The following is a 25,849-nucleotide window of genomic DNA, read 5'->3' as shown; positions in this document are numbered from 1 at the left end:
TCTCAGTCCCTCTCTCTCCTTCTAGGGTACGCCCGCCTCAAGAGAACATGTACTCTCATCTGCTCTGAGTGTGGCTTGCCCACTTTTGCCAATGACTGGGTAAGTAAGCTTAACCATATCAAGGGTGAAACTAGGAAGTCCTTTGTTGCACAGACCTAAGCTCCATTCTCCAATATTGGTACTATGCAATAAGTAACAAAGCTGTATATTTGTAAACATAAGCCTCATATATGTAAATAGTTCATTTGTCTGACCCTTGATCTATCTCGCATTTGGTTCTGAACTTGAGTATCCTTCCTCTAAAGCCAACAATTTAAAAAGTAAAGGTTACTTGTGAGGGATAAAAAAAGAGACATTGGGGGCTTCCCTGGTGATGCAGTGGTTGAGAGTCCGCCTGCTGATGCAGGGGACACATGCCACGGAGCTGTTGGGCCCGTGAGCCATGGCCGCTGAGGCTGCGCGTCCGGAGCCTGTGCTCCGCAACGGGAGAGGCCACAACAGTGAGAGGCCTGCGTACCGCAAAAAAAAAAAAAAAAAAAAAAAAAAAAAAAAAAAAAAAAAAGAGACATTGGATTCAACTTAGATGTTTCTTGAATATAAATCAGAAGCAAATTCAAAAACAAGAGGAGTCTCTAAAAGAAGATCCAGTTAGTAAAGATTATATTTTAACATACACAATTTAGTATGATAACATACACCAAGGTAATTAACAATGGCAGTTAACTTTTAGATGACTAAAATGCTATTCATTTTTTAATACGTTTAAATGAAGTATTTTTTTTCTGTAAGCTTTTGTTCTTGGGACTAAAGGTTAATTATTTTTAAGAATGCTGATTAAATATTATCCAGCTATTCTCAGACCTCACCATAATCTTTCAGTTTGAGAGAACTGGTGAGAAGGAGGATACCAGCAGTGCCCTTGCAGGACTGTGATGAAGAGCACAGGAGGCAGCTGAAGAACCCAGCATGAGTCCTGGCCCAGAAAAAGGGGCTTAACACATGCCATTTCTCAACCTCGTGTCTCTTAAAGGCCAAAATCACACACTGAAATAACAGTATGGAGCACACTTTAAAAACGATTCTGTAGATGGATATCCATGTCTAACTGTAATATGGTTTATTTGCCATTTGGCATGAATCAAACAAAGTCTCAAAAATCAACAGTACAGTTCATTTTTGGCAATCGTGGCAGGATGTCTGGAGCCATACTGAGCTATTCATTCATCTAAGCTATTTCTTACTAGTGTAGAACGTTCAAGTATAAATTGTCAAACATTAAATAAATATGGTTATCTATATCAAAATTTAATGGATGTGATGTCTTATCTAAGGATAATTTTAGTTTGTTAATGATAGGCCAATGAATATAATTTATATATTTTTTAAATTGGTCACAATAGTACAGAAATAACTTTCTTTTCATTAGTTAAAAGTTGATAAAGGAAAAGAACCTGAAAAAGAATAAATATATGTATATATGTATAAAAATATATATATATAACTGAATCACTTTGCTGTACACCTGAAACTAACACAACATTGTAAATCAACTATACTTCAATAAAAAAGTTAATTAATTTAAAAAAAACGCTAACCATCATCTGACAATGCAGGGTTGCCACAAACCTTTAATTTGTAAAAACTGCAATAAAGCGAAGCACAATAAAACAGAAAAAAAAAGTTGAATGAAACTTTATGATATTTAAATCACTCATTGTATTAGAGATTTAGGCAATGCATATGTATATGCTTTTAATCAGCCAACTAAAAACTTCTGACTTGAAAGAATAGAGACTCATGGCAACACAGAACACAACAGAACTAAGACAGTCTAAGCAATAGAGAATAATCACTAAAGCAACTTAAATCTTCTTAAAAAAAAAAACCCCAAAAACCTCAAGTATTTGTTTGAGTCTTCTAGTCTAAGACTCACTTGAATTGACTGTGGAAGCTTAACTGATGAAATACATGGGACACATATGCAGGATATTAGTTATTAATCTATATTAATAGCTGAGAATAACAATTGTCCTAACTACTCTTAACATTATCATCACCTTTTCAGTGTTTATGAATCTGAGAGAAGGAAATTATCTCAAACTACTTAATAGCTAATAGTACATTGTGACATTGAAGTAAAACAAAAACATTAAAATAAAAAACAACCAACTTCCCAGGACTGGTTGCAATAAAAATTAATGACTGTTACCTCAACAGGGCTTGAAAAAATAGCTTGTCCATAATCAGTTCTCTCCCAATTTCAAAACAGCTGTCTTAAACCTTTCCCTACGTCTCCTCATATTCCTACCCTATCATCCCCTCCCCTCCCTCACTCTCAGCCTTTTTATCTCATAGATTAAAAAATGAACATCCTCTGCTCTGTTCCTATGGTATCCCACCCAATTCCACGAGTGATATGTGAATTAGTCTCTCTAACTATGCTCTGTCCCTCTACTCCTGCCCTTCTTGCTTTACCAGCCCAGCAAAACCTCAGTCCCAATATAACGCATCTATCCGTCTTTTCTACTTCTACACACACGCTGCTTTGTAACTGAATGAGAAAAATCACACACGCCTGCATGGATAAGATCCAGTACAAATTTACTATCTCCAACCTTCACTGAGCCCTCAAAACTCTTTAAGCCCTTTATTGTCCCTTTCAACTATCCTTCTTGATTCCCTTTCATTAATATTCCAAACCATCACCATTCCCTAAAGTCTCCTACTCGACCTGCTTACTCCAGACTCTTAACAGACCACATCTTCTGTTGATAACTATAAGAAACTGAGGTAATCAAGCAAGATCTTATTCAACTTTCCACTACCTTCACTACAAATCTGTGCTCACACCCAACAAGACATGCTCTCCTGCAGCATGCGGTGTCTCTTGTTCAAGGCTCACTCACCCACCTGTAATTTGACTCTATGCTCAATTTCACTGTCTTAAAAATTTCCAATTTCCCCCTCTGCTGGTTTCTTTCCTTCTCTTCATGAGCATGCCTGGATCTCTCCCATTTTTAAAAACAAAGTAAAACACCAGAAATATACAAACACAAACCCCCTATTGCCAAATTCACCTCCATCAATCTCTTTTGTCCCCTCTTCTTTCATATTTCTACAAGCTGAGTCCATACTGTCTCTTCTCATCTCCCATTCACTGCTCAACTCACTGCTTTCTCGTGCTTCCATTCTAGTAACTTTCAAACTGGCAAATCTCATGTACATTTTTCAGTCTCCATCTTACTGGGTCTCTCTAATGTACAGGATGGTGTTGACTGCTCTCCTCCTTCTTGCAACTTTTATCTCTTGAGTTCCATAACCAGCCTCTCCTGATTCTTTTTGTACTGCTACTGACCCATTCCTGTTCTGTATCCTTTATGGGTTCCCCTTCTTTCACTAAACATTCATATTCTCCATGGTTCATCCTTAGCATACTACTCATGGGGCAGTAGGAGGCACGAGTAATGTCTTATCCCCTTCCAGGGTTCCAACTACCACATCTCTGCAGTAGTCCCCACAGTCCCTCACCTGAGCTTTCTAATTGCCTACTGAATACCTCCACTTGGGAAGTTCACAAATATCAACAGTTTGGACTCAATGCCCCAGACTGAATCTGTCCCCTATATCTCTCCTTCTCAGCTACTAGGAAAAATATCCACCCAGTTTCCCAAATGAGAAACCTAAGAGACAGCCTTGCTTTGGTCCCTTCTCCTTTCTTATTCTATTGCTTAGAATACTTCATTGGCTCTGCACACCTCGGAGAAAAAGTATTAGCACTTAATATGATATAAAACCTGTCATGATGTGCCTATTAAACTTAACAGTACCCTTCCTCGACATAATGTCAACTTCTTGGACCACTTATAGATGCTAGCACACATCAAAATGTTTGTAGCCTTTACCTTGATTCATGCTTTAACTTCTTACTCTAATTACCTTCTTGGTTAATTTAGCCCAGTTAGTCCCAAGCTGGCTAATGCATATCTTTTAAGGACTCAAGAATCACATCCCATTCTCAAGGGAGACGCCCCTTCCCTGATCCCCACAGACTTTCCGATAACTTTCTTCTCAGGGGTGCCATAATACTCTGCTGTGTCTCTAATACTACATTTCTTTGTTATTCCATTATCTGTTTATGTGTTTATCTCTTCTCCAACAGAAATACATGTTTATCTTCCTCATGACACTTCTGATTTATAAAACTGAACTATCTTATCTCAGAACTCCAATGTATAGCACAATGTCTATTTGTTTGACACATATTTACTGAATCAGTAATGCACAATAACAGAATAAATGAAGAGATAAGCAAACAAATAAACATAGAATATGTAGAGTCTATCCCTCCTCTCTGTTGTCTAATTAGCCTTTGGCTTGGTGTGAGTAACACATAAACTAGATGTATTTCAGCATATATTCAATATGAAATTATTTCAGCATAAATAATTCACCTTGTGAATTATTTTGCTTCACCTTGTAATGTCTTTATTTTTAATGCCATAACAACAGTAACAATAATAGACACAAGTTCCCTAGGACAAGCATTTGTTAAGTGCTTTAAGTACATTATCTTACTTAATCTTCATACCAACCCCACAAGGTAGATATTCTTATTTAACAGCCCAGAAACTGAAGGTGACTGCTCCTCCCAAGTGCAGTACACACCTGGAGGTCTAACCCTTAGAGAGGAACAACCAAGAACACTGATAGGTGCAAACTGGAGATTAAGTGAAAGTCAATCTACTGAATATGAAACATCAGTCTTGTTCCTCAACTTAGCTTTAAGAAAACACTAGCAAGTATATATGCTCCAGGCAGGAGACTGGAAAACACCCCTTCCTGGAATATCAACATATCCTAGGTTAACGAATCTCTGCATTTTATCCAGCCAGATCATCTTACCACTGGAAAAGTCTAACCCCTGCACACGTACTTTCCAATTAGTGTTTCAATACCTCATTCCTAAATATCAGTGTATAGACAATTATCACCAGACATCTGGAGACTACTCTAATATGAAAGAAAATAATATAAACAAAGAAAAAACAGTAATCTGAAGCAAATAACAATGAAAGAAGCATAAGAAAACTTGAAAAAGCTTTAATATTTTCAGAGGGATGAGGAGATATTACAGAATTTTAAATTAATAAAGAAGAATTCAAGGACGTTAAAAATATGACAGCATAAGGTTAATCCAAAAGAGTTAATATTTGATTGACAGAGCTGCAGAAAAGGGGAAGAATATTAACAAAGAAATATTTCAAAATATTTTCCCAGAATTGAAAAGTACAAGTTTGCAGATTAAGAAGGTTCATCATGAAGCCTCAATAAAATTTCAAAATATTGAGAAGAAGAACCTAGAAAATTTCAGACAGAAAGACTAACAGACACAGAGAACAAACAATAAAGAGATCAAGTGAGACTTTGGGAGGGAGACAATGAGTCACAGATGCAGGGGAAAGAGAAAGACATGGGAGGGGAGAAACAAGGAAAGAGAACTGGGGGGTCGGGGGGGAGAGACAGAGACCAAGAGAGGGGAACAGAGAGAGGAGAGAGAGATGGGGAAGAGAGACACAGGAAAAGACAGGCAGAGATGGGGAGAAAGAGACAGAAACAGGAAGGGAAGGAGAGAAAGATAGGGGAAGGACAGAGATAGGTCTAAGGAGAGAAAAAGAGAGATGGGGGAGAAAAAGAAAGAGACATGAGGAAAGACAGAAATTGAGACAGTTATGTTACAAAGTCTGAGGAAAACAAGTTCTATAAGAGTGGCAAAATAGTGGTGGTTTGCTATAAGGTTCATCTATGAATAATATTTACAGCAGGGTCAGTAGACTGTAAGCACTGAATCTTATTTAAACAAATGGGATTATTGTATGGGAAGGACAAGAGGAGGGTAGCATGTATGAGTGAATGTATGTGTGTGCATGCTTTGGAGGCATGGGGAGTTTAAAAAAAAAGCTAATTCTCCTATTTCTCAGTAAGAAGTCAATTAAAACTGAACAACCACGACAGCAGTATAAGTATTGTTTGTTATGTAAAAGCTGAAATAGCTAAAAGTGGCAGCAACAATTAGCAGTGGAGAGCAGCAGGGCCCTATAAGCCTGCGGAAGTACTTGACTTTTTAAACTATGTACATATACATCTTTGATAAAAATTTTTAAAATCCCCATTAAGATTGCTACATGTGGGAATTCCCTGGTGGTCCAGTGGCTAAGACTCCAGGCTCCCAATGCAGGGGGCCCAGGTTCGATCCCTGGTCTGGGAACTAGATCCCACATGCCGCAACTAAGAGTCTGCATGCCACAGCGAAGATCTAGCACGCGGCAACGAAGATCCTGCGTGCTGCAACTAAGACCCGGCGCAGCCAAATAAATAAGTATTTAAAAAAAAAAAAAAAAAGATTGCTACATGTGATCCACTTGACAAAATACATTAAAACATTAGCTCTATTTTGACTCTCTAGAGCCTATAACTATCCTCTTACAAGTTCTTTTACAGAAAATCCACCAAACAACAAAATAAACTGAGATGATTCTTCAAAGTGTAAAAAGGACTTGGGCGACTGCACCATTTGATGCCATAAATCATCACTTCAAAAGGTAATGGAAATAACATAAGTGGTAATTTATAACCTATCCCTCTTCCAAGTATCAACCATTAGAGGAACATTTTACAAAATGCTCGCAATCTTCCTTTTATCTGCTAGAACTAAGAGGAGTTCATTCTGACCAGATCTCACATCAAATCACCTTATAGCAAATTGAAAGGAAGGAATCAGCTTCTTAAAAATTCATTCATTCTATCATTTTTTTTTTCCCATCTGTGACTTATTATAACCTCAAGACTCCTGCAGTACCACCCCATCACAAAAGGCATGTGCTTGGCAACCTGGACTCACCCTGTTAAACACTGGCAGCATCATGTACAGTTTCTCTTCTTGTTCCTTCTGAGTCATGTGCCGGGGAGGATGGCACAACTCCGTGAAGAGTCGGCGGAGGTGCATCAGTCCTAAGGCGTTGTCTTGCGGGCTGCACTCCTCCTGCCTCGGCCGCCCCATGATCCTCTTCACCATATTCATCTTGGCTGGTTGGTGATAAACACTTCTAATTCTGTAAGAAGATGTTCATACAGTCAAAATGTCATTGTTTTGACCAGGTCAATCATGCACGGAGCTCATTAAAAGCCAGAAAAACAAAAAAATTCTGCCTAAAATATTTTTTCTACTTTTTTGAAAAGAAAAGGTAGAGAGGCAAAGCTAATTTTGATAAATCTCCCTAAATGACAAGTTACAAATTATGCCACTCAGTGTTCCTTACCGGCTTTGCCACAATTTGTATAAAATGTAAAACATTAAATGTAAAAAATTAATTGTTGCTGGACGAGCAACAAACATTTCCAAGTTAGTCATAACAAAGTTCAACAAATAAAGGGATCATAAATCTTATAATTAATGTGTTGCTTAATAGTTGACTATATGGAAAAAGAATAAAAGCACAGAAAATTCACCCTCACTTCAAAACATCCAAACAAGTGAAAAAAACAAAAATCCCCACAAAGTTTTCTGTTTTCAATTATTTAACTTTTTTTGTAGATGAAGGATTACACTTGGGATAGTCCTCACTGAAGACTTGTAGTTTGAAAAATGCAAATTAAATGAAATGATACCCTCAAATATATTATAAATCATAAGAAAAAAGTAAAAATTGTCATATAACTTAAGACTGTTTTTTCAAACTACAGTTTGAAACCCTTTGGCAGGTCATGTTAATTCATTTAATAGATCATGACAAGCAATTAAAAAAAAGAAGTAAAATATAATATTGTAAATCAACTATATACCTCAATAAAAATATTTTTAATGAAATAGAAGATATTGGAATACATGTAGTAAGGGTAATTATTATTTCATGAAACTTATTTTAGGTAAGGGTGTATTCATGTGTATTGAATCACAATGTAAAATGTATGTATCCCTAGCTAGAACTGCAGTTAAGAAATAAGTAAACCAATCACTGGGTTAGAACATACACCAGAATCAATAACGCTAAGCTTTCAGAAAGCATCATCAGCCCTTTTCAACCACCATGAACTGTGCCTGCCAGCAATTAGCTAATTTCAGACACAAAAACAGGATATCTTACAAAAAGAATCAGGAAGGCTGGGAGGACACTATGGGATATACTGAACTTGAGTAAAAGGCAATTTTGCTTTCTAACCTGTAGAAAAGCAGGAGTAATCTGAAGATTAATTTTTAATTTTGCCACATAAGCCAGCATGGCATTTCTTAAGAAATGAGAGACCACTGCAGAGCTAGACGTTTATTTACTAAACATCTATTGATTTTTTTAAACCATTAAGAAGAACTAGCATCTTAAATATGCTTGCCCTTGAGAATTTTGAGTGGATTCCGTGTTTGCCTGCGGGCGCATGTTTATGCATTCTAGCTTGACTGCAACAGGAGGCCACCTGCGACTCATCACAGGTGAGAAGCAGGAAAACACCCTGCCAAAGGCTGGTCTGCACCAAGGGACCTCTGTGCAAAGAGCACTCAATACTGCTAAGGTGTCCAGTAGTGGGGAAGAGTGCTCAGACGACAGGCACAGGGCCGAGGAGACTCTCTGAACTACAAAATGACAAGTGAAAGTCAGTCCGGTTCAAACTTGTTCAACATATTTCATTCTCGGAAAAATGTGTTAAGTTCCCCAAGTATACATTATAAAGATTTCAACAAATACATTCAAAGAGCCTACTATATGCTGGTATTTTTCGTCCTGGAAACCCCCAGGACAAATATAAAATTTGAAGTTAACTATAAAACTTGCATAAATTAGCTAACACTTCAGATTATACATAGATCTGCTCTTTTTCCTTAACCCATAGCTTCAGTTCATAATCTAAAGCTTGTGGATAGGATTTACAGGATTCATGATCCCCTAACACTTCAAAAAACATTTTAAATAGATCTCCAGCTTTCAAAGGGGTCTAGGTCATTAAAAAGCCAAGCATCAATCCTTATTTATAGAGAGTCAAAGCACTTTCAGACCATTCCCTTTGGTCCTCATTCCAACTTAAGCAAGGGGACTGAGGAGGGGATGAATTCTACCTTTTTGTGAGGCCTCAAGACAAGAACAATTTGCTCAAAATCTCACAATGAAAAAGAACTGAATGAGAATCCAGGACTCCCACCTACTGGTTCAGCCCTTCCTGCTTACTTATATTCATGTGCCTATTTTAAATTACAAAATTTTTGGCAACTGTGACTCTAGAATATTTATTTAGCTAGCATCAAGTTGCAGTTAGAATGCAAAAGAAATGTTTGACTTTTCTGAAGATACACTAATCAATTATCAGTAAACACACACACATAATCACACAAAGACATTCGCTAGATGTAAATCAAGCTATCGTACCACCATTATTTTATATTTGTCGGATACAAAGGGATATATTGGGTTCGCCAAAAAGTTTGTTTGGGTTTTTCCGTAAGACGGTATGGAAAAACCTGAACGAACTTTTTGGCCAACCCAATATATCAATCAGCTAAATGGATTTACTGGTATTTCTCGATTACTCAGATAATCTCAGTAATGGGGAAAAAATTCAGATTCCTCCTTTTCTCCTAATTTACCAAGAAACACTTAAGCATATCAGATTGCTGACTCATTGCTTTGTCTGCACTTCAATGTCTGTAACTTAAAGTATAATTCAGACCAAGAACTATCATGTTTAAAGTACCCTTCAGCAGTGAAAGAGCAGAAAAGAATGGGTACTTCTTGGTGAAATCTGTACCAACACGTCCATATAAGATAGGTAACTTCAGGTGAAAGTCTCTTAATTCCCTTGAATCTTGGGTTTTTCTCACCCGTAAAATCTTTCCTCATAGGCTTTTTGTAATGCATACATAAAATAACATCATTTATATAAAGTGCCAAACACATTAATTATGTTCAACAGTTTTTATACTTCTTCCTTCAGCTTGATCATGAAACATTTAATTTCTTTTCGTTTACATTTTTCGTTATTTAAGCAAGTAAGGCAAAGGAAAGAGTGTGGGCTCTTACAGTACTATGTTTTAGAGACTTACAAAGTGATAAATAAAAAATTAAGGGAAAATTTATTTCTTAGATACTCAATAAGAGGTTTCTAAAGCAATACAGAAGAGATAGGCAAAATTTAATAATACTGAGGACAAATCAGAGAAGGATTATTTTGGGGGGTAATGTTATCAGGGATTTTCAAAATATTTACAAAGATTATTGTGCATAAGAACTAGTTTTCTAATGCAAACTCTATTTTGTTTCACAAGAGAAAAGTGTTTGTACTGCCAACAGGGGGTTATTTAAATAGCAATGAGATAATTATTGCAATGAGCCCAGACAGTAGTTCTTATTCTAATCTCTTGTGTTGAAGCTTAAAAATCCTCTGGAAATGCCTGAAAAACTGTTTAAGTCCTTTAAACAGTCTGCCATTATTTAAATTACAGAACAAGTAAATAGCCTAAATTTGTAAACATATATTTGCCAAGTAACTAATGGCCTTTGAGTAGCTCAGCTAAAAACTTAAAATAGCTTTTCTAAGTAACTCCTTAATTCCACGAGAAGAAATAAATAGCTCACAGGACTCAGGGAAAATCTTATAGTTTCATCAAATAATTATACATAATTCCTCAGGTTTTTAATTTTTTCTTAAACTTTCTGGGGAAAAAGATCCTATTTATTTTCTTACATTGTGAAGAGCAAAGGCAAAACTTCTTACACTTTTTTTTTTTTTTTTTTTGCGGTACACGGGCCTCTCACTGTTGTGGCCTCTCCCGTTGCAGAGCACAGGCTGCGGACGCGCAGGCTCAGTGGCCATGGCTCACGGGCCCAGCCGCTCCACGGCATGTGGGATCTTCCCAGACCGGGGCACTCCCGGACCGGGGCACGAACCCGTGTCCCCTGCATCGGCAGGCGTACTCTCAACCACTGCGCCACCAGGGAAGCCCTTCTTACACTTTTGAAGAATGAAAGCAGAACTCTGAGAGGCTCCCAAAAAACTGTGTATATAACCCAGCAATCTAACCCATACATTGAAAAAGAACTACTAATACAGTCCTGAATTAGAATTTAAAATTTCTACCTGCTGAAACATTGTTTTTGCCTTTCAAGAACAGTCATATCAGATTTTAGCCCCACCTATGAGACATGACAAGATCAGCCATCTCATTTCTATGGCAAAATACAATTACTTAAGACCTATTCCCAACATCCTTCACCCTTCTGACCCCATCGGTGAACTCATCATCCTACACATATACTGAACTGGACAATTTCTCAAAACATCTTTTCCATTGTGCTTAATCTTCTCTTCTCACAGATGAAAGGATATTGCTTCCATTTAAGGACACTTCATTTAGATATGATTTCCAATCATGGGTAGCCACTACTGACATCTCTCTGACACCTTTCTCAAACCCCTCCTTCTAGGGCCCTTGCTGCTGTTTTGGGAGCCCCAAAGGCACATTTACCCCAATAGTTACATGACAGTTATTTGATATGATTAAAATAGTACAATTAAATTATATTATGGGATAAACTTTTGTAGGCTGACCAGAAATTCTCCAGCATTCTCTGAAAGTGTATCTTTATAAGAAAATGTGTTCAAAATTTTGTATGAAAGACCTGTAAAAGAATTTTTGTAGTATGATGCTTCTGTTAAGTTGTGACTGCTTTCTACTGACACATTTTGCATTATACCTGTATCTCCACTAACCTCTAGCTCAAGTCATTCAGCTCTGTGAATGTATCAGTATCCTCAGTGGATGGATGGCACACAGCAGGGAGACTAACCTCAGGAGTGAAGTGCATATAAGTAGGCCTAGAACTTTCAGGGCCATATCCTAGACCTAACAGCACTAGGAATTTCTCTATTTCTGAAATTTCAAGTTTTGAAATCTTACTGTGAGATCTTAATTTTCAATCCACCTGCCTTTCCCACTTCCTAAATCTGTGGTCTTCACTGGAATCGCTTATTCCTCTTAACTTTTCCCAGTTCTACTCCTCAGATGATGTTCAGTCTCTTCAATACATTAACAACTGTACCTTCAGTTCTCCTGTACTCCTGCCTATACATATTTCCAACTAGTACCCATGCCTGGATGAATTCAACCACACAATTTCTCCACGTCTAATTTTGGGTTGCTGGATACTGTGGAGAAAATTCTACAATTCTGCAGACCTCTTACAACATAAAGTTTGATTTTTCTAAAATTATTATTTTCATAAATAAAAATAATTCCAAATGGATTAAAGATCTAAATGTAAACAAACAGTAAAACACTGGAAGCAAATATAAAAGGAAACACTTATAATTTAGGGTAAATTCTTCTTAAAAGGAAAAAAAGATTTATAGCTAAAAATACCACAAAGTTAAAAGACAAGCAACAAAAAACACAAAAATAATAGCAACCTTATAACAAAGCATTAATAACGAGATTATCCATGGAACTCTTAAAATCAACAACACAATAACAAAATAAAAATTTAATAGAAATAGACTATCCCCCGTAAAAATACTATACACATGAAATGCAACACAATGCACATATAAAAAGGCACTTAAAAATATCTAATAATCAGAGAAATGCAAATAAAAACAAGTACAACTATTTGCTCAATTTGGCAAAAAATTGATAGGACTTACAAAATATATACATTGTAAGAATAGAAAAAATTGAAATGTACACACCTTGTTGAATTAGCAGCCTTTTTAAGGGCAATCTCATAGTATCAACATACCTACTCTTTCATCTAGTGATACCTCTTCCAGGAAGCTGTCCTAGAGCAATACTCACAGTACAAGACAGTTTACTGCATTATATGTTATTATAATTGTTTACAATAACGAAAAATCAGAAATAGCCTAGTCCTTTAATAGATGAATAGGCAACTCATGGTACACCTGTATTATGGAATAGTACAATTCTTAAAAGTTAGGAGGAAAAAAGAAGTTAAATTTTTAAAAATCAGGATTTCAGCACCAAAATGTAAGGAGATTAGAAGTCATCATTCCTGTACTTACACAAGAAACAGCTGAATAAACTGGAAACCAAGGATTTTTCTGGAACCCTCAGGGAACTGAGGTTGCAGGGCAAACTAATCCCTGAAATCTGGAGAGACAAGCAAATCCAGAAATTCACAGATGAAATATGCTTATCTATTAACAGTAGGCTAGCATGAGAGGGAGAAACTCCTGGGGGCCACAGCCTTCAGGCTCTCACCACAACTTTCCTGGGTTGCACTTCTAGGAACCCCACCAGATTCTTTCTCACAGAGATGTGGGAAAGATCCCCTCCTCCTGGCTCTGGCAAGAGGGAAGGGAAGCACAATCACTTTGAAATGTTCCCAGAGGATACTCTATAACAAAGGCTGACTTTTCAGAGTAAAAGACTATCTTAGCCTTGTCTCACCTGAGGGAAGGGCATCTCTCCCACCCCACCTCTTCCTCCCCGCCTCCCCACCAACCTTCCAGTCTCACCTACGGGGGCTGAGGGAAGAAACAGCCCTGGAGAAATACTTGTGAAGGTCACAGCCCAAGAGTTACAGGCCCACTAAAACAATGAGATTTAATCACAGGATTATAAAACAGTTCCCCTCTTCCACACTTTACAACCACCAACTGTGCTCTAAGAAAGAATCAAAAGGAAATGCAAGAAATCAAAAGCACTGTAACAATTATGAAGAATGCTTTGATGAGCTCAGTAGTAGACGATATGGCCAAGGAAAGAATCAGTGAGCCTGAAGATAAATCAGCTTCCAGAAGAAGAGAAAAGGGAGGAGTGGCATATTTGAAGTAATAATGTCTAAGTACTTTGCAAAATTAATGACAGACACCAAACCACCGATACAGAAAGCTCAGAGAATATCAAGATTAAATACCTAAAAGAGTACATTTAAGCATATCATATTCAAACTATAGAAGGTCAAAGATAAGGAGAGACTCTTGAAAGGGACCGGGGGTGAGGGGGTGGGAGGAGGAGGAAAACCTTACCTATAAAAGGACAAGGACGAATATTATAGTGGACTTCTCATCCAAAACGTTCAAGCAAGAAAAGAATGAAAGGAAATATTGAATATTTTAAATGTTGGAAGAAAAATCCGCCAGCCTAGAATTCTATATCCAATGAATTTATCAGGGACCTCCCTGGTGGTCCAGTGGTAAAAAAAATCTGCCTTACAATGCAGGGGACGCGGGTTCGACCCCTTGTCGGGGAACTGGGATCCCACGTGCCACGGGGCAACCTCAGCCCACACGCCACAACTATTGAGCTCACGCACCTCAACTAGTGAGCCCACGCACCTCAATTAGTGAGCCCACATGCCCTGGAGCCTGCGTGCCACAACTAGAGAGAAGGCTGTGTGCCCCAAAGAAAGATCCCGCATGCCTCAACAAAGATCTCACGTGCCACAACTAAGACTTGATGCAGCCTAAAATAAATAAATAAATAATACATAAATCTTAAAAAAAAAAAAAAAAGGTGAAGAAAGAATAAAGAATTTCTCAGACACTCAAAAAATGTGAAAGTATTGTGAGGTGACATGCCATACCAGAAATATTAATAGCTGTTTGGGGAGAAAAAAATGATATAGGTCAGAAAATTGTACAGGCATACTGTGTTTTATTACGCTTCACAAATTGAGGTTTGTTTTTTCTTTGTTTTGTTTTGTTTTGTTTTTACCAATTGAAGGTTTGTGGCAACCTGTGTTGTTAGATGATGGTCTTTTAGGAGTAAAAGATTATTTTACTCTTTTAGGAGTAAAAGTAAATTAAGGTATGTATACTTTTTTAGACAGAATGTTATTGCACACTCAATATACTACAGTATAGTGTAAACATAAATATTATATGCATTGGGGAACCAAAAAATTGGTGGGACTTGCTTTATTGAGGTGGTCTGGAATATCTCCAGGGTATGTCTCTATCTACATAATAAAGAGAAGGGTGTCAGAGAAGGAATAAATGAAGGTAAAATAAAATTGTTTTATTATCCTTAACTGATCTAAAAGATTGTTTTTAAAGTAATAATAGTGATAATGCATTGGGTGGTTAAAGTTTCTGAATTAGTAAGATGAATAACAGCAATGTCATAAGGAACTGGGAATACTTTTATAAGATACCCATACCATACCTCAGTAATAAAGTGTTATTTGAAGGTAGATGAATATTAGTAAAAAAAAATGTTCACTCTAGGGCAACCACTAAATTTTTTTTAAAAAAGTTTAATTGATACACAGAGAGAGGAGATAAAAGGAAAACATGTAAAATGCTCAGTTAAAACCAGAGAAGACAGAAGGGGAGTAGGAAGAACCAACTAACAAATGCAACAAATACGAAAGTTTTAAACAAGACAGATATTAATCCAACTATATCAAAACTCACTTTAAATGTGACTGGACTAAATGCACCAATTAAAAGACAGAAGGTCAGAGTGAATTAAAAAACACATCTCAACTATATAGTGTCTATAAGAAAGCCGCTTTAACTAATCAGATAGACTGAAAGTAAAGAGATGGAGAAAGGTAAACCATGCTAACTCCAGTCAAAAGAAAGCTGGAGTAACTATATTAATTTTAGACAACAGTCTTTACAACAAGGAAAACTATCGGGGATAGTTAGAGGTATTACATACTGACAAAAGGGTCAATTCTCTAAGAAGACTTAACAATCCTTAACATGTATAAGCCTAACATGAAAATCCCACATGTGGCAAGCACTGATAGAACTGAAGGAAGAAAAAAACAAATCCACTTTGGAGTTGGGGACTTCAACAGCCCTCATACAATAACTGATAGATCAAGTGTGCAGGAAATCAATACAGTTTACTGAACAGTACTATCAACCAACCAGAACTATAGTTGATATTTTCAGAACACTCCATCCAACAACAGCAGAACTCACATTCTTCTCAAACTCACATGGAACATTCACCAAGACAGATCACAGGGACTTCCCTGGTGGCATGGTGGTTAAGATTCTGCCTGCCAATGCAGGGTACACGGGTTCCATCCCTGGTCCGGGAAGATCCCACATGCAGTGGAGCAACTAAGCCCGTGTGCCACAACTACGGAGCCTGCGCTCTAGAGCCCATGAGCCACAACTACTGAAGCCCGCATGCCTTAAGCCCGTGCTCCGCGACAAGAGATGCCACCCACCGCAATGAGAAGCCCAACGCACCGCAATGAAGAGTAACCCCCACTCGCCGCAACTAGAGAAAGCCTGAGCACAGCAATGAAGACCCAACGCAGCCAAAAATAAATTTAAAAAAAGACAGATCACATACTGAGCTGTAAACACACCTTAACAAATTCAAAAGAATAGAAATCATACCAAATATGCTATCAGATTACAGTGGAATTGAACAGAAAATCAGTAACAAAAGACAGCTGGAAACCCCCCAAATATTTGGAAATTAAACAACATGCATCTAAATAACATGAGACAAAGAAGTGTCAAAAGAAATTTTTAAACATTTTAAACTGCATAAAAATATAACTTATCAAAATGCATAAAATGCAGTGAAAGCTGTTCTTAGAGGAAAATTTGTAGCACTAAAAACATATACTACAAAAGATATAAAAAATAGCCTAACCTTCCACCTTAGGAAACTAGAAAAATATGAGCGATTTAAGCTTAAAGGAAGCAAAAGAAAAGAAATAAATGAGGGCAACAAAATCAATTAAATTGAAAACGAGCAAAACAGAGAAAATCAAAAAAACCAAAGCCTGGTTCTTTGAAACGATGGATAAAATTAGTCTCAGTCTCACTACCATATGACCGGTGCCCCTGTCTTGAGTGCATCTTCCCTACAGCTCCTCAGTTTTCTTCTGAAAAACAAAGCAGATATACCATTTCTCTGATTGAAAACCTCTGCTGATTCTCTATTGCCTAAGAATAAACTGAAGCATCTTAATCTAATATCTAAATTCTTAGACATTCTGGCCCCATTTATATTTCTAGCCCCCTCTCTCACTAAGCCACCTTCTTTGCTCTAAATTCTGCTCCACTGAAAGTATCTCCCAGCCTTGTTGGTTTCTTTAGCCCTCTGTGTGTTTGTGTATGGTGTTCTCTCTGCCAAGGAAGGCCCCTCTTCCACTTTTCCTAGCAGCTAAGCTCTCAGTCCGCCTTCTCAGAGAAGTCTTTCCCAAACCTCCAGGCAGAATTTGTTGTTTTATCCTACCATGGTACTTTAATAGTCTGGCATAAAATATTCATTAAGAGAGACAGTATAGTATAGTGGTTACAGAGGCTTTGCAACTAATTGCCTGGATTCAAATCCTAGCTGCACCATTTACCAGCTGCGTAACTTCAGCAGGTCAGTCACCATCCTTGTGTATCAGATTCCTCAAGTGTAAGAAGAGAGTAACTATCAGAACCTAGGCCAGAGTGGCGGTGTAGTGTAATTCACCAAATGCGGTACTACACAGAAAACGCTTTAGGGTAATGTCTGGCACTGGTGCTCAGTAAGCGACAGCTATTCTTACTGCTATTCTACTGTAACAAACATATACCAATTAGTGGTTATTTACTCCCACTAATTTATCATGTCTTCAGTGGTGGGAACCAAATCTTATTTAACTTTGTATCCCTAGTTCATAGTAGGTGGTGGGTAAATAAATGTTAAAAGGCTTACATATGGTCATACACCTACTATATGGTAGCATCATATTTTATGTACACACATTCTGAATTCCGGATGTGCTACTTTTACTATTCCTCACAAAAAATTACATATTACACATAAAAATTTTAAAAAGTTATGTCCTAGTTTTCGTCGTATAGAAAGTCTTCACAGTTCATAAACGTCGAAGTTCTTAAACATCTCCAGGAAAAAAGTACATTGACAACCATTTGTTCTTAGTTGAAAAGTTACCAAGTTGCTTAAATAAAGAGCATTTCTTTCTGCTTAATTATCAGTATCTCTCATTAAATTACGAATTCCCTAAAAGCAGGCTATGCTCTCCAAATGCTTAACAACTAGCTGAGGATTTAGTACAGAGTAGAAATGAACAAATGAATGTAGCAACAATTCCCATAGCTTTAAGGGAAAGTACAACTTTCAAGGCTCTTCATTACCTGGCCCCTGGATCTAACCCTCCTCTTTATTCCACCCACGCTTTGTCTCCTGCACGTCTCCCTGATGTGCCTTCACAGTTCTGTGCCTTCATATACCCTTCCTGGGGTGGGAGTGGTAGGCCTTCCCCCTGCAATTCAACATTTAGCTAATTACTAATCATCCTGCAAATCTCAGCTCAACTGTCCCCTCTTCTAGAAAGCATTCCCTAATCTCTCAGTTTAATAAAGTTGCTCCCTTCTTTTCCCATACAATCCTGGGCATATTTTTATTACAGCATTTCTCACCTTGTTATGTAACTGTTATTTTGTTTACCTTTTTCCAACACTAGACAAATAAGATTATGGAAGGCAAAGATCATGTCCTATGCAACTTCTTCCCTCAGTGTCTAACACAGTGCCTGGCAAAAAAGATACAAGCAATACATGATTAACAAATGAGTAAAAAGTGATCAATAAAAGTTTAGACAATGAATGAATTAGAGGCAGCTCAAGCCAAAAATAAGTTAAGGTTAATTTAAAACAGGCCAAAGAGAAAGAATTTTCTCTAAATTCCTTATCTGTTTATTTTAAAACAAAGAAGGCTTAGATGACTACTTTCTTCTTTATGGTTTGTTTAAATTCAGTTTTATTACTTGAAAAAGTAATAAACCATTACCATATGACTATTTTTATTGGGAGGTGTTAAGTACTCCATAGGAATAAAAGTATTCAGGGAAAACTGGTATAAATTTGGAAAGTAAGAACTATGAATGTGAATGCAGGGGCAGAAGCAGAAAAAAAAAATCACTATTAATAGTTAGGGTTGGTTGGTAAGCAGAGGATGACAAAACAAAAGGCAATAAGTGGAATCCTCCACAGGGAATTGGTGCATCAACAACAAAGGAATATCAAAAAGAAGAGGTCAGCTCCCCAGTACTGATAACAAATCATCACGGAATGAGCTGGAATATATGCTGCGGTCTGAAAGCAATGAAAGGAAAATGACAAATGCAAAAGATTATGCAGAATCATATTAGTAAAACCTCACAAATGAAAGAAAAAAGTAATAAAATAATGATATCAACAAAAATAATAATGGTAATGAGGGTTTAAAACTGTGAGTTCCTATACTTTTATTTTTATAAAAACATCAACATTTATACATTCAGATAAATTTTGCCCCACCCATTAGTTATCTTAGAAGGTTATATTCACATAATGATGCTGACATGGTTCAAAATACTTTTAAAAATTCCTCTTTAAAGACTGCTTTCAAGGCATTTTATAAGCTATATCTAAAACTTAGTGTCATCATGTATCATGTTTTACCAAAAGTGGAATTACCCAGCTTGCTCATTTGCCTTAGTTTCCAAACTTCCCCCAAGTAACTTCTGCAGATTACTAAATATCAAATCCTTTCAAAAAGACTGAAAATTCACCACTAATATTCAAAAGAATGCATTGCAGACTCTGAAGCTGATTATGGGGAAAAAATTCTAAATAGTTTCTGAGCAATGCCATTGTTGAAATTTCTTAAGTGTCTGCTTACTATATGCAAGTTGCTGTGGGAGTACCAACTCCAGTTTTTAACCACCTCCATGGAGTGGCTGTACTTTTTCTAAAATTCCAAACAGATCAGTATATAACTTTCCTTAAAAATGACACAATCGGGGGCTTCCCTGGTGGCGCAGTCATTAAGAATCCGCCTGCCAATGCAGGGGACACGGGTTTGAGCCCTGGTCCGGGAAGATTCCACATGCCACGGAGCAACTAAGCCCGTGCGCCACAACTACTGAGCCTGCGCTCTAGAGCCCGCGAGCCGCAAGTACTATGCCCGTGCGCCACAACTACTGAAGCCCGCATGCCTAGAGCCCATGCTCCGCAGCAAGAGAAGCCACCACGGTGAGAAGCCCGCGCACCGCAAGGAAGAGTAGCCTCCGCTCGCCGCAACTAGAGAAAGCCCGCGCACAGCAACGAAGACCCAACGCAGCCAAAAATAAATAAATAAATTTATTAAAAAAGAAAAAAGACACAATCGCCTACAATGAGGTAGAGTCAAAACCCTTTGCAAGGTATAAAAGGCTCCTCAAAATCTGTTGTCCATCTAATTTTGAAGCTCCATCTTCTGCAATATCCCTCCTCTCAGCTTCGGCTCACACCACATCACCTAAGTTCTGTTCCCTGAACAGGCCATGCAATTTCAAACCCTTGTTGCTTTTCCCACATGGTCTTTCCTCTTCTGGAAATGGCCTACTCAGATTTTTTTACTGCCTGGCAATCTATCATGAATAGTTCAGGACCTTATTTAATTCCAAAACAATTTAAACCTAACTCTGCAGTAGCAACTTGATCACTGATTCAAAGAAATATTTATCAAGGCACTCCCCATCCCACCTGAATCTCTCTCTGCTCCAGCCACGTAGCTCTGCTTTCAGTAGCTTATATTCACCATGTCCTTGCCACCAAAGCAATTAAGACATTAATTTGAAAAGCAAAACTTTTAAAATATTTAGAAGAAAATGTTGGAAAATATCTTTATAATCTCAGGGTGAGGAAGAATGTCTTAAAAAAAAGAACCACACACACACAACCTTATCAAAACTAAAAACTTCTGTACATGAAAAATTAACAGAAAATACAAGCCACAAATTGGGAATGAAATATTTGCAACACCTATAAATAACAAAAAAGCATTAGATCCAAAATATGTAAAGAACAGCTACAAATCAATGAGAGAAAGGCAAACCATCCAATACAATAATGGACAAAAGACAAGCATTTCACAAAAAAAGGAAAATGAATGACCACAAATATACCAAAGGCTGCATAACCTCATCAGTAAATAAAGGAAATGGAAATCAATACACAATTTTCTGTCTGCTCTTTGTTCCTTGTTGTACGGATGTTTGTTCATTTACCCTGTATGTCTGATGCACCCCAAATCCACAAATACTCATTCTCATCCCCTAGAAAAACATGCACTTAATATCCACATCAAGCCTCTCCACAAGGGTTATGCTAACAGTCAACAGCCAATAACCTAGTCTGACCCCGTATAAGGGTATTTCTCAACCTACCCCAGGTACAGTAAAAACATCCTAGGATTTATGGAGGGTATTTCCAGTGAACAGAAAGCTTTTCCATCATTCCTTGAAAATGAACCTAGTGTGAGGTCAGTGACGTGTGTTTTTTATAATCAACTTTTTGGTATTTGCCACAGTACCTGAAACACTTTAGATAATTAATAAATGTATTATGGATGGCTGGGTGAATAGTTGGATGGATGGAGTGAGGCAGGAAATCTTCCTACTGACACCTTATTTGTTAACTTTTCCAGAAACTCCTCTATCATAATTATTTTAAATACTCTTTATTCACTTAATAGAGGTATATGAATGAAAACAATTAGGAAACTTATGGAATCTTTAAAGAACATACTTTAAAATATCAAAGGTGGTACTGATATAAATCTTAAGGACAAAAAAATTATGTGTTACCAGATATAACCCTTTGCTAATCAGTGTTATTGCTTCCTTATAATTTTGGCATTAGATCTTCTACAAATGAAACACAAAAATGTCTCATGGCTAAGGGGTACAGGTGCATTCTCACTAAAGGGGTTGAAGGATGGGGGTTGAAGACTGAAGAGGCTGAAAAGAAAGGAGGGGAGAAAAGAATAAGAAAGCTATGTTTCTCTATTCTTCCACCGGAGCAAAACGTAAGAATGATTACCACAAATAGCCATGTCCCAATTATATCATTTCACTGTTGTTCACATGTAGCCTATTTTAAAAAATGCCTTTGGGGAAGAATGAGAGGAAAAATGCTATTCTTATCAGTTTGTTATTTAATAGATTTTATAAATCTATCTGAAATATTAACAATAATATTTAAAATATACTGTCTGTTATTCTTGGGAAGTAAGTTACTAAAGTGAATAATCCTGCATAGTACAACCCAGTTTACCATATTTTTCTTATAGTAGTCTCATCTTCCTCTTAGAAGGAATGCCATGTAATAAAATACATAAAATACTACCTTGAATGAACTGACCCCCTGACACTGGGGAGATGGCTATTTCCTAGGTTTGTTTATTTATTTTAAACATTCTATAATAAAGCCAAACTCTCATTATTTGGGGGAACAATTTAAAAAAGCCCTGATTTTTCTTTCAGGACTGAAGGATCAAGCACATTAGCTATTCTTCTCATTCTGCTCCTTTTATATTTCACAATTAACATCTCAACTAGAGCTGAGGGACAAGGGTAAAGACCTTACAACTAAAATCTCCTAGTTTTGATATCTGCTAGCAGGTTTAGCACTGGAGGTTAAAATTAAATACATCACCTAGTTATCTTATCTCAAATGTCTGGGCTTTTGAATCCAAAAGCCTAAACAGAAGAGTTGCTTAAACAGAAAATATAAGCTATAAGAAATAAAATTTTCAATAAATAAAGGGTACAGAGTTTCATGTTTCTAACCGCCTTCCACCTACAAAGCACATACAACATTCTAAAAATTACAATTGGTTTTAAGCAAAATTTACTAGGTAGGGAACAGCAGCAGGCAAAGACTTGAGATTCAAGAAAAGATAGATTATTTTTCATATTTATTTTTCTTTTTGAAATTACATTCAGGAAAGTTATCCTGTGGTCAAAAGTGAGTCATCCCAAGACATTTTCGTTTATGCATACATTTATGTTCCTAGTAGAACATATATTAATTCATTCAAAAGTACTGAGAGCTACACCAACTTTGATTACTTGAAATATTTGGACCTGTTTTTCAAAGTAACTATTCCTACAATGAAACTTGCTATTATATATCCAGGTTTTAAAAAAATTTCACTTATTTTTAATTTTTGAATGATTAAAAATTTTTATACCATTTAATATACTCTTGAACTTCAGATAACAACTCATTTAATTTCAAATCGATTGTTCCTAAAAAGCAAAATTTAACACTTTAAACAAAATGAGAAAAAAAGAGACCCATGAAACAATTATATTTAATTATATTTTTAAGTGGATTTTGAATTGGAATACAATAATACTTAAAGAAATTGATCAAGAATTTCCAATACATATGTTTCAAGGATCATAACAGTTACTAGTTAGATTGTTAAACATAACATAAATGTCTTTAAGGAAGATAAGAGGTAACAGTGAAACTTGCTGAAACTTCATGAAGCTTGAAAATTAAATCATATAATTTTAAATTTCAAAGACAGTCCTCTACCAAATCATGGTAATAAAACCAGTGGCTGACTGACATAAGAACAAACAAACCAAAGTACAGATGAGAGAGCTCAGAAACAGATCCTCATATGTATTGGGAACCTAATACATGATAAAGGTCACAGGAAAAGGGTGTGATTGTTATGTAGATGGTATTGGGAAAGTGACAAACTCTTAGAATAAAATATATTAGACTCACACCTACAGCCACACACAAAGGTGGGTAAAACTACAAAGTTAAGAGAAGAAAATATATAAGGATATCTTTATGAATCATGCAAAAATTTCTTAAGCATAAGTTCAGAGCTGCATGTCATAAGCAAAAATAAAATGAATGTGATTACATCAAAATTAAATACTTTGGCTCAGTAAAGAACATTGTGAACCAAGCAAAAAGAGAGATAACACAATGGGAGAAGATATTTGAAATGTCTAAAACTGAAGGGATTATAACTTAGAATTTACAAGGAATTCCCAAATCAACAAGAAAAATATAGCAATCCCAATTTAAAAGGATATGAACAAGCAAAATGGAAGGCTATCAAACGTAACAAGAGATATTTTAATTTACTTGGTAATCAAAGAAATGCAGACTAAAATAAGGAAAGGCCGCTTTATACCTACTAGATTAGCAACAAGCAGAAAGCTGGAAAATGCTCTGTGTTCTTGGAGATGTGGACAGGACCCACATATATGACTGACGGAAAACAGACAGAGGATCTAAAGGGCAGTGTGTATTACTCAGTATTGCATTCTGCTCCTCAGCATATATCCCGAAGAAATTCTTAAGGGTGAGAACTTGTAAATGTATGTATACTGAACTGTTATTTGTGGTGACTGGGGACTTGTAGGCTATTTGGAGGTCCATATCACTGCCCATCACTAACAAACTGAGTAAGTAAAACCAGGTTGATGTACAATCATTCATATTCATTTAAAAGTACATATTTCACATGAATGCATCTTAAAAACATAATGATGAGTGAAAGGAACTAAGAAATAGGATGAAATATATATTACATACTAGTTCTTGAATATTAGATATACATACACACAAAACAAGTATTTTTCAAGAACACATATGAATGAAAGACAATACCAAATGCTTCAGAAGGGTTGTGCCTGTCCCTCACTAAATGTGCGGCTCTTTAAAGGAAATAATTAATTACCTTCCAGTACTTTTGAATTTAGTTAAACTAAGCCCAACAAATCACTGTTTTATATAAGAACTATGTATTTATATTAGACAACTAAAATTACTTAAATAACAACTTTTTCATTTCTTGAATGACTCTCAATGAAACCATATTTAAATCAGATACAAGTAGGGTTTTTTTCTAAAGCCATTTCCTCAATATAGCCTTTTTATTCCTCTGACATTAAAAAATTTCCTTTGGGCTTCCCTGGCGGCGCAGTGGTTGAGAGCCCGCCTGCCGATGCAGCGGACACGGGTTCGTGCCCCGGTCCGGGAGGATCCCACATGCCGCGGAGCGGCTGGGCCTGTGAGCCATGGCCGCTGGGCCTGCGCATCCGGAGCCTGTGCTCCGCGACGGGAGAGGCCACAACAGTGAGAGGCCCGCGTAGCGCAAAAAAAAAAAAAAAAATTCCTTAAAGGAAATTTTATCTGCTCCATAAGCAACAAGAAAAAAACTGGTATCTGTAGGAATATTTGGCTAAAAGTTTCCTGGTTTTTGTTTGTTTTGTTTTGTTTTGTTTTAACATTCGTGACTGTTAGAATGGTATAAACAAAATAAAGTCTGGATCGACTCGTCCATCCTCTTGGGGAGGAGGGAATAACTCTCTTGGTTGGCCAGTGATGATAACTTGCCACCTATCATAAGCTATAAGGAAACAGGACCTGACTCAGAGAGGGAAGAGCCAAATCAGTCAACTTCCCTCAGATCCAGAAAGATTTCCACTATTGGAGAAAAAAAGGGGAAATAAAACTGGGTTCTTTATTATGTCAAAATAAATTGTGCAGTTTTTAAAAACAAAATAAATCTGAGCTTCTTCCAATCCTCAGAGAAGCCTACCCATGGTTTTCGTCAACAGGAAATCACATTGGGAATACCAAGATGGTACTGTAGTATTCAGTAACTTAGATATGGCTTTAATAAAAGAAAGCAATTTTCAATTAGTATTTTGGAGTCATTACAACTTTGGCATAATCTGCCATTCTTTCTATGGAATTATGGTTGAGGATGATGACTTCTGCACTATAATATTCTGAATCAAGAGTAAAGCGTAAAATGTCAGCCACTGTTGCTCTAGGTGGATCCTTGGGATACAGTGGTGAATACCAACAACTAGCAAATGTAACATTTACCATTGGTTATGAAATGACAACTCTTTTAGGATATCTGATTTCATGGAGCTTAGAGTCCATGGTGTGATATAGGTGTTGCATGTTATACCATGGAAGTATAAGACACTAGGAGAAAGAAAGCACAGCAGGGAAACCTAATCTATCTGCAGAGTAGCCGGGCTGTGGGGAGGAAGAGTATCAGGGAAGATTAAGCACA

General features: G+C 36.8%; 1 protein-coding gene across 1 annotated transcript in view; it reads right to left on the bottom strand.

Moving 5' to 3' along the window:
- The window catches only part of WDFY3 (WD repeat and FYVE domain containing 3), a 264,325-nt gene that overhangs the window by 170,025 nt on the left and 68,451 nt on the right, over positions 1-25,849 (bottom strand). The window contains exon 6 of the mRNA XM_060147888.1: positions 6,899-7,109. Coding sequence (XP_060003871.1) covers positions 6,899-7,078 — 180 coding nt within the window. The 5' untranslated portion in view covers positions 7,079-7,109. The remainder of the gene's footprint in view (positions 1-6,898; positions 7,110-25,849) is intronic.

The sequence above is a fragment of the Lagenorhynchus albirostris genome, chromosome 4 (assembly GCF_949774975.1).
Source record: "Lagenorhynchus albirostris chromosome 4, mLagAlb1.1, whole genome shotgun sequence".
Lineage (NCBI taxonomy): Eukaryota > Metazoa > Chordata > Mammalia > Artiodactyla > Delphinidae > Lagenorhynchus > Lagenorhynchus albirostris.
Note: the sequence above shows the minus strand (reverse complement) of the source record. Positions and strands in the feature narration are given on the sequence as shown.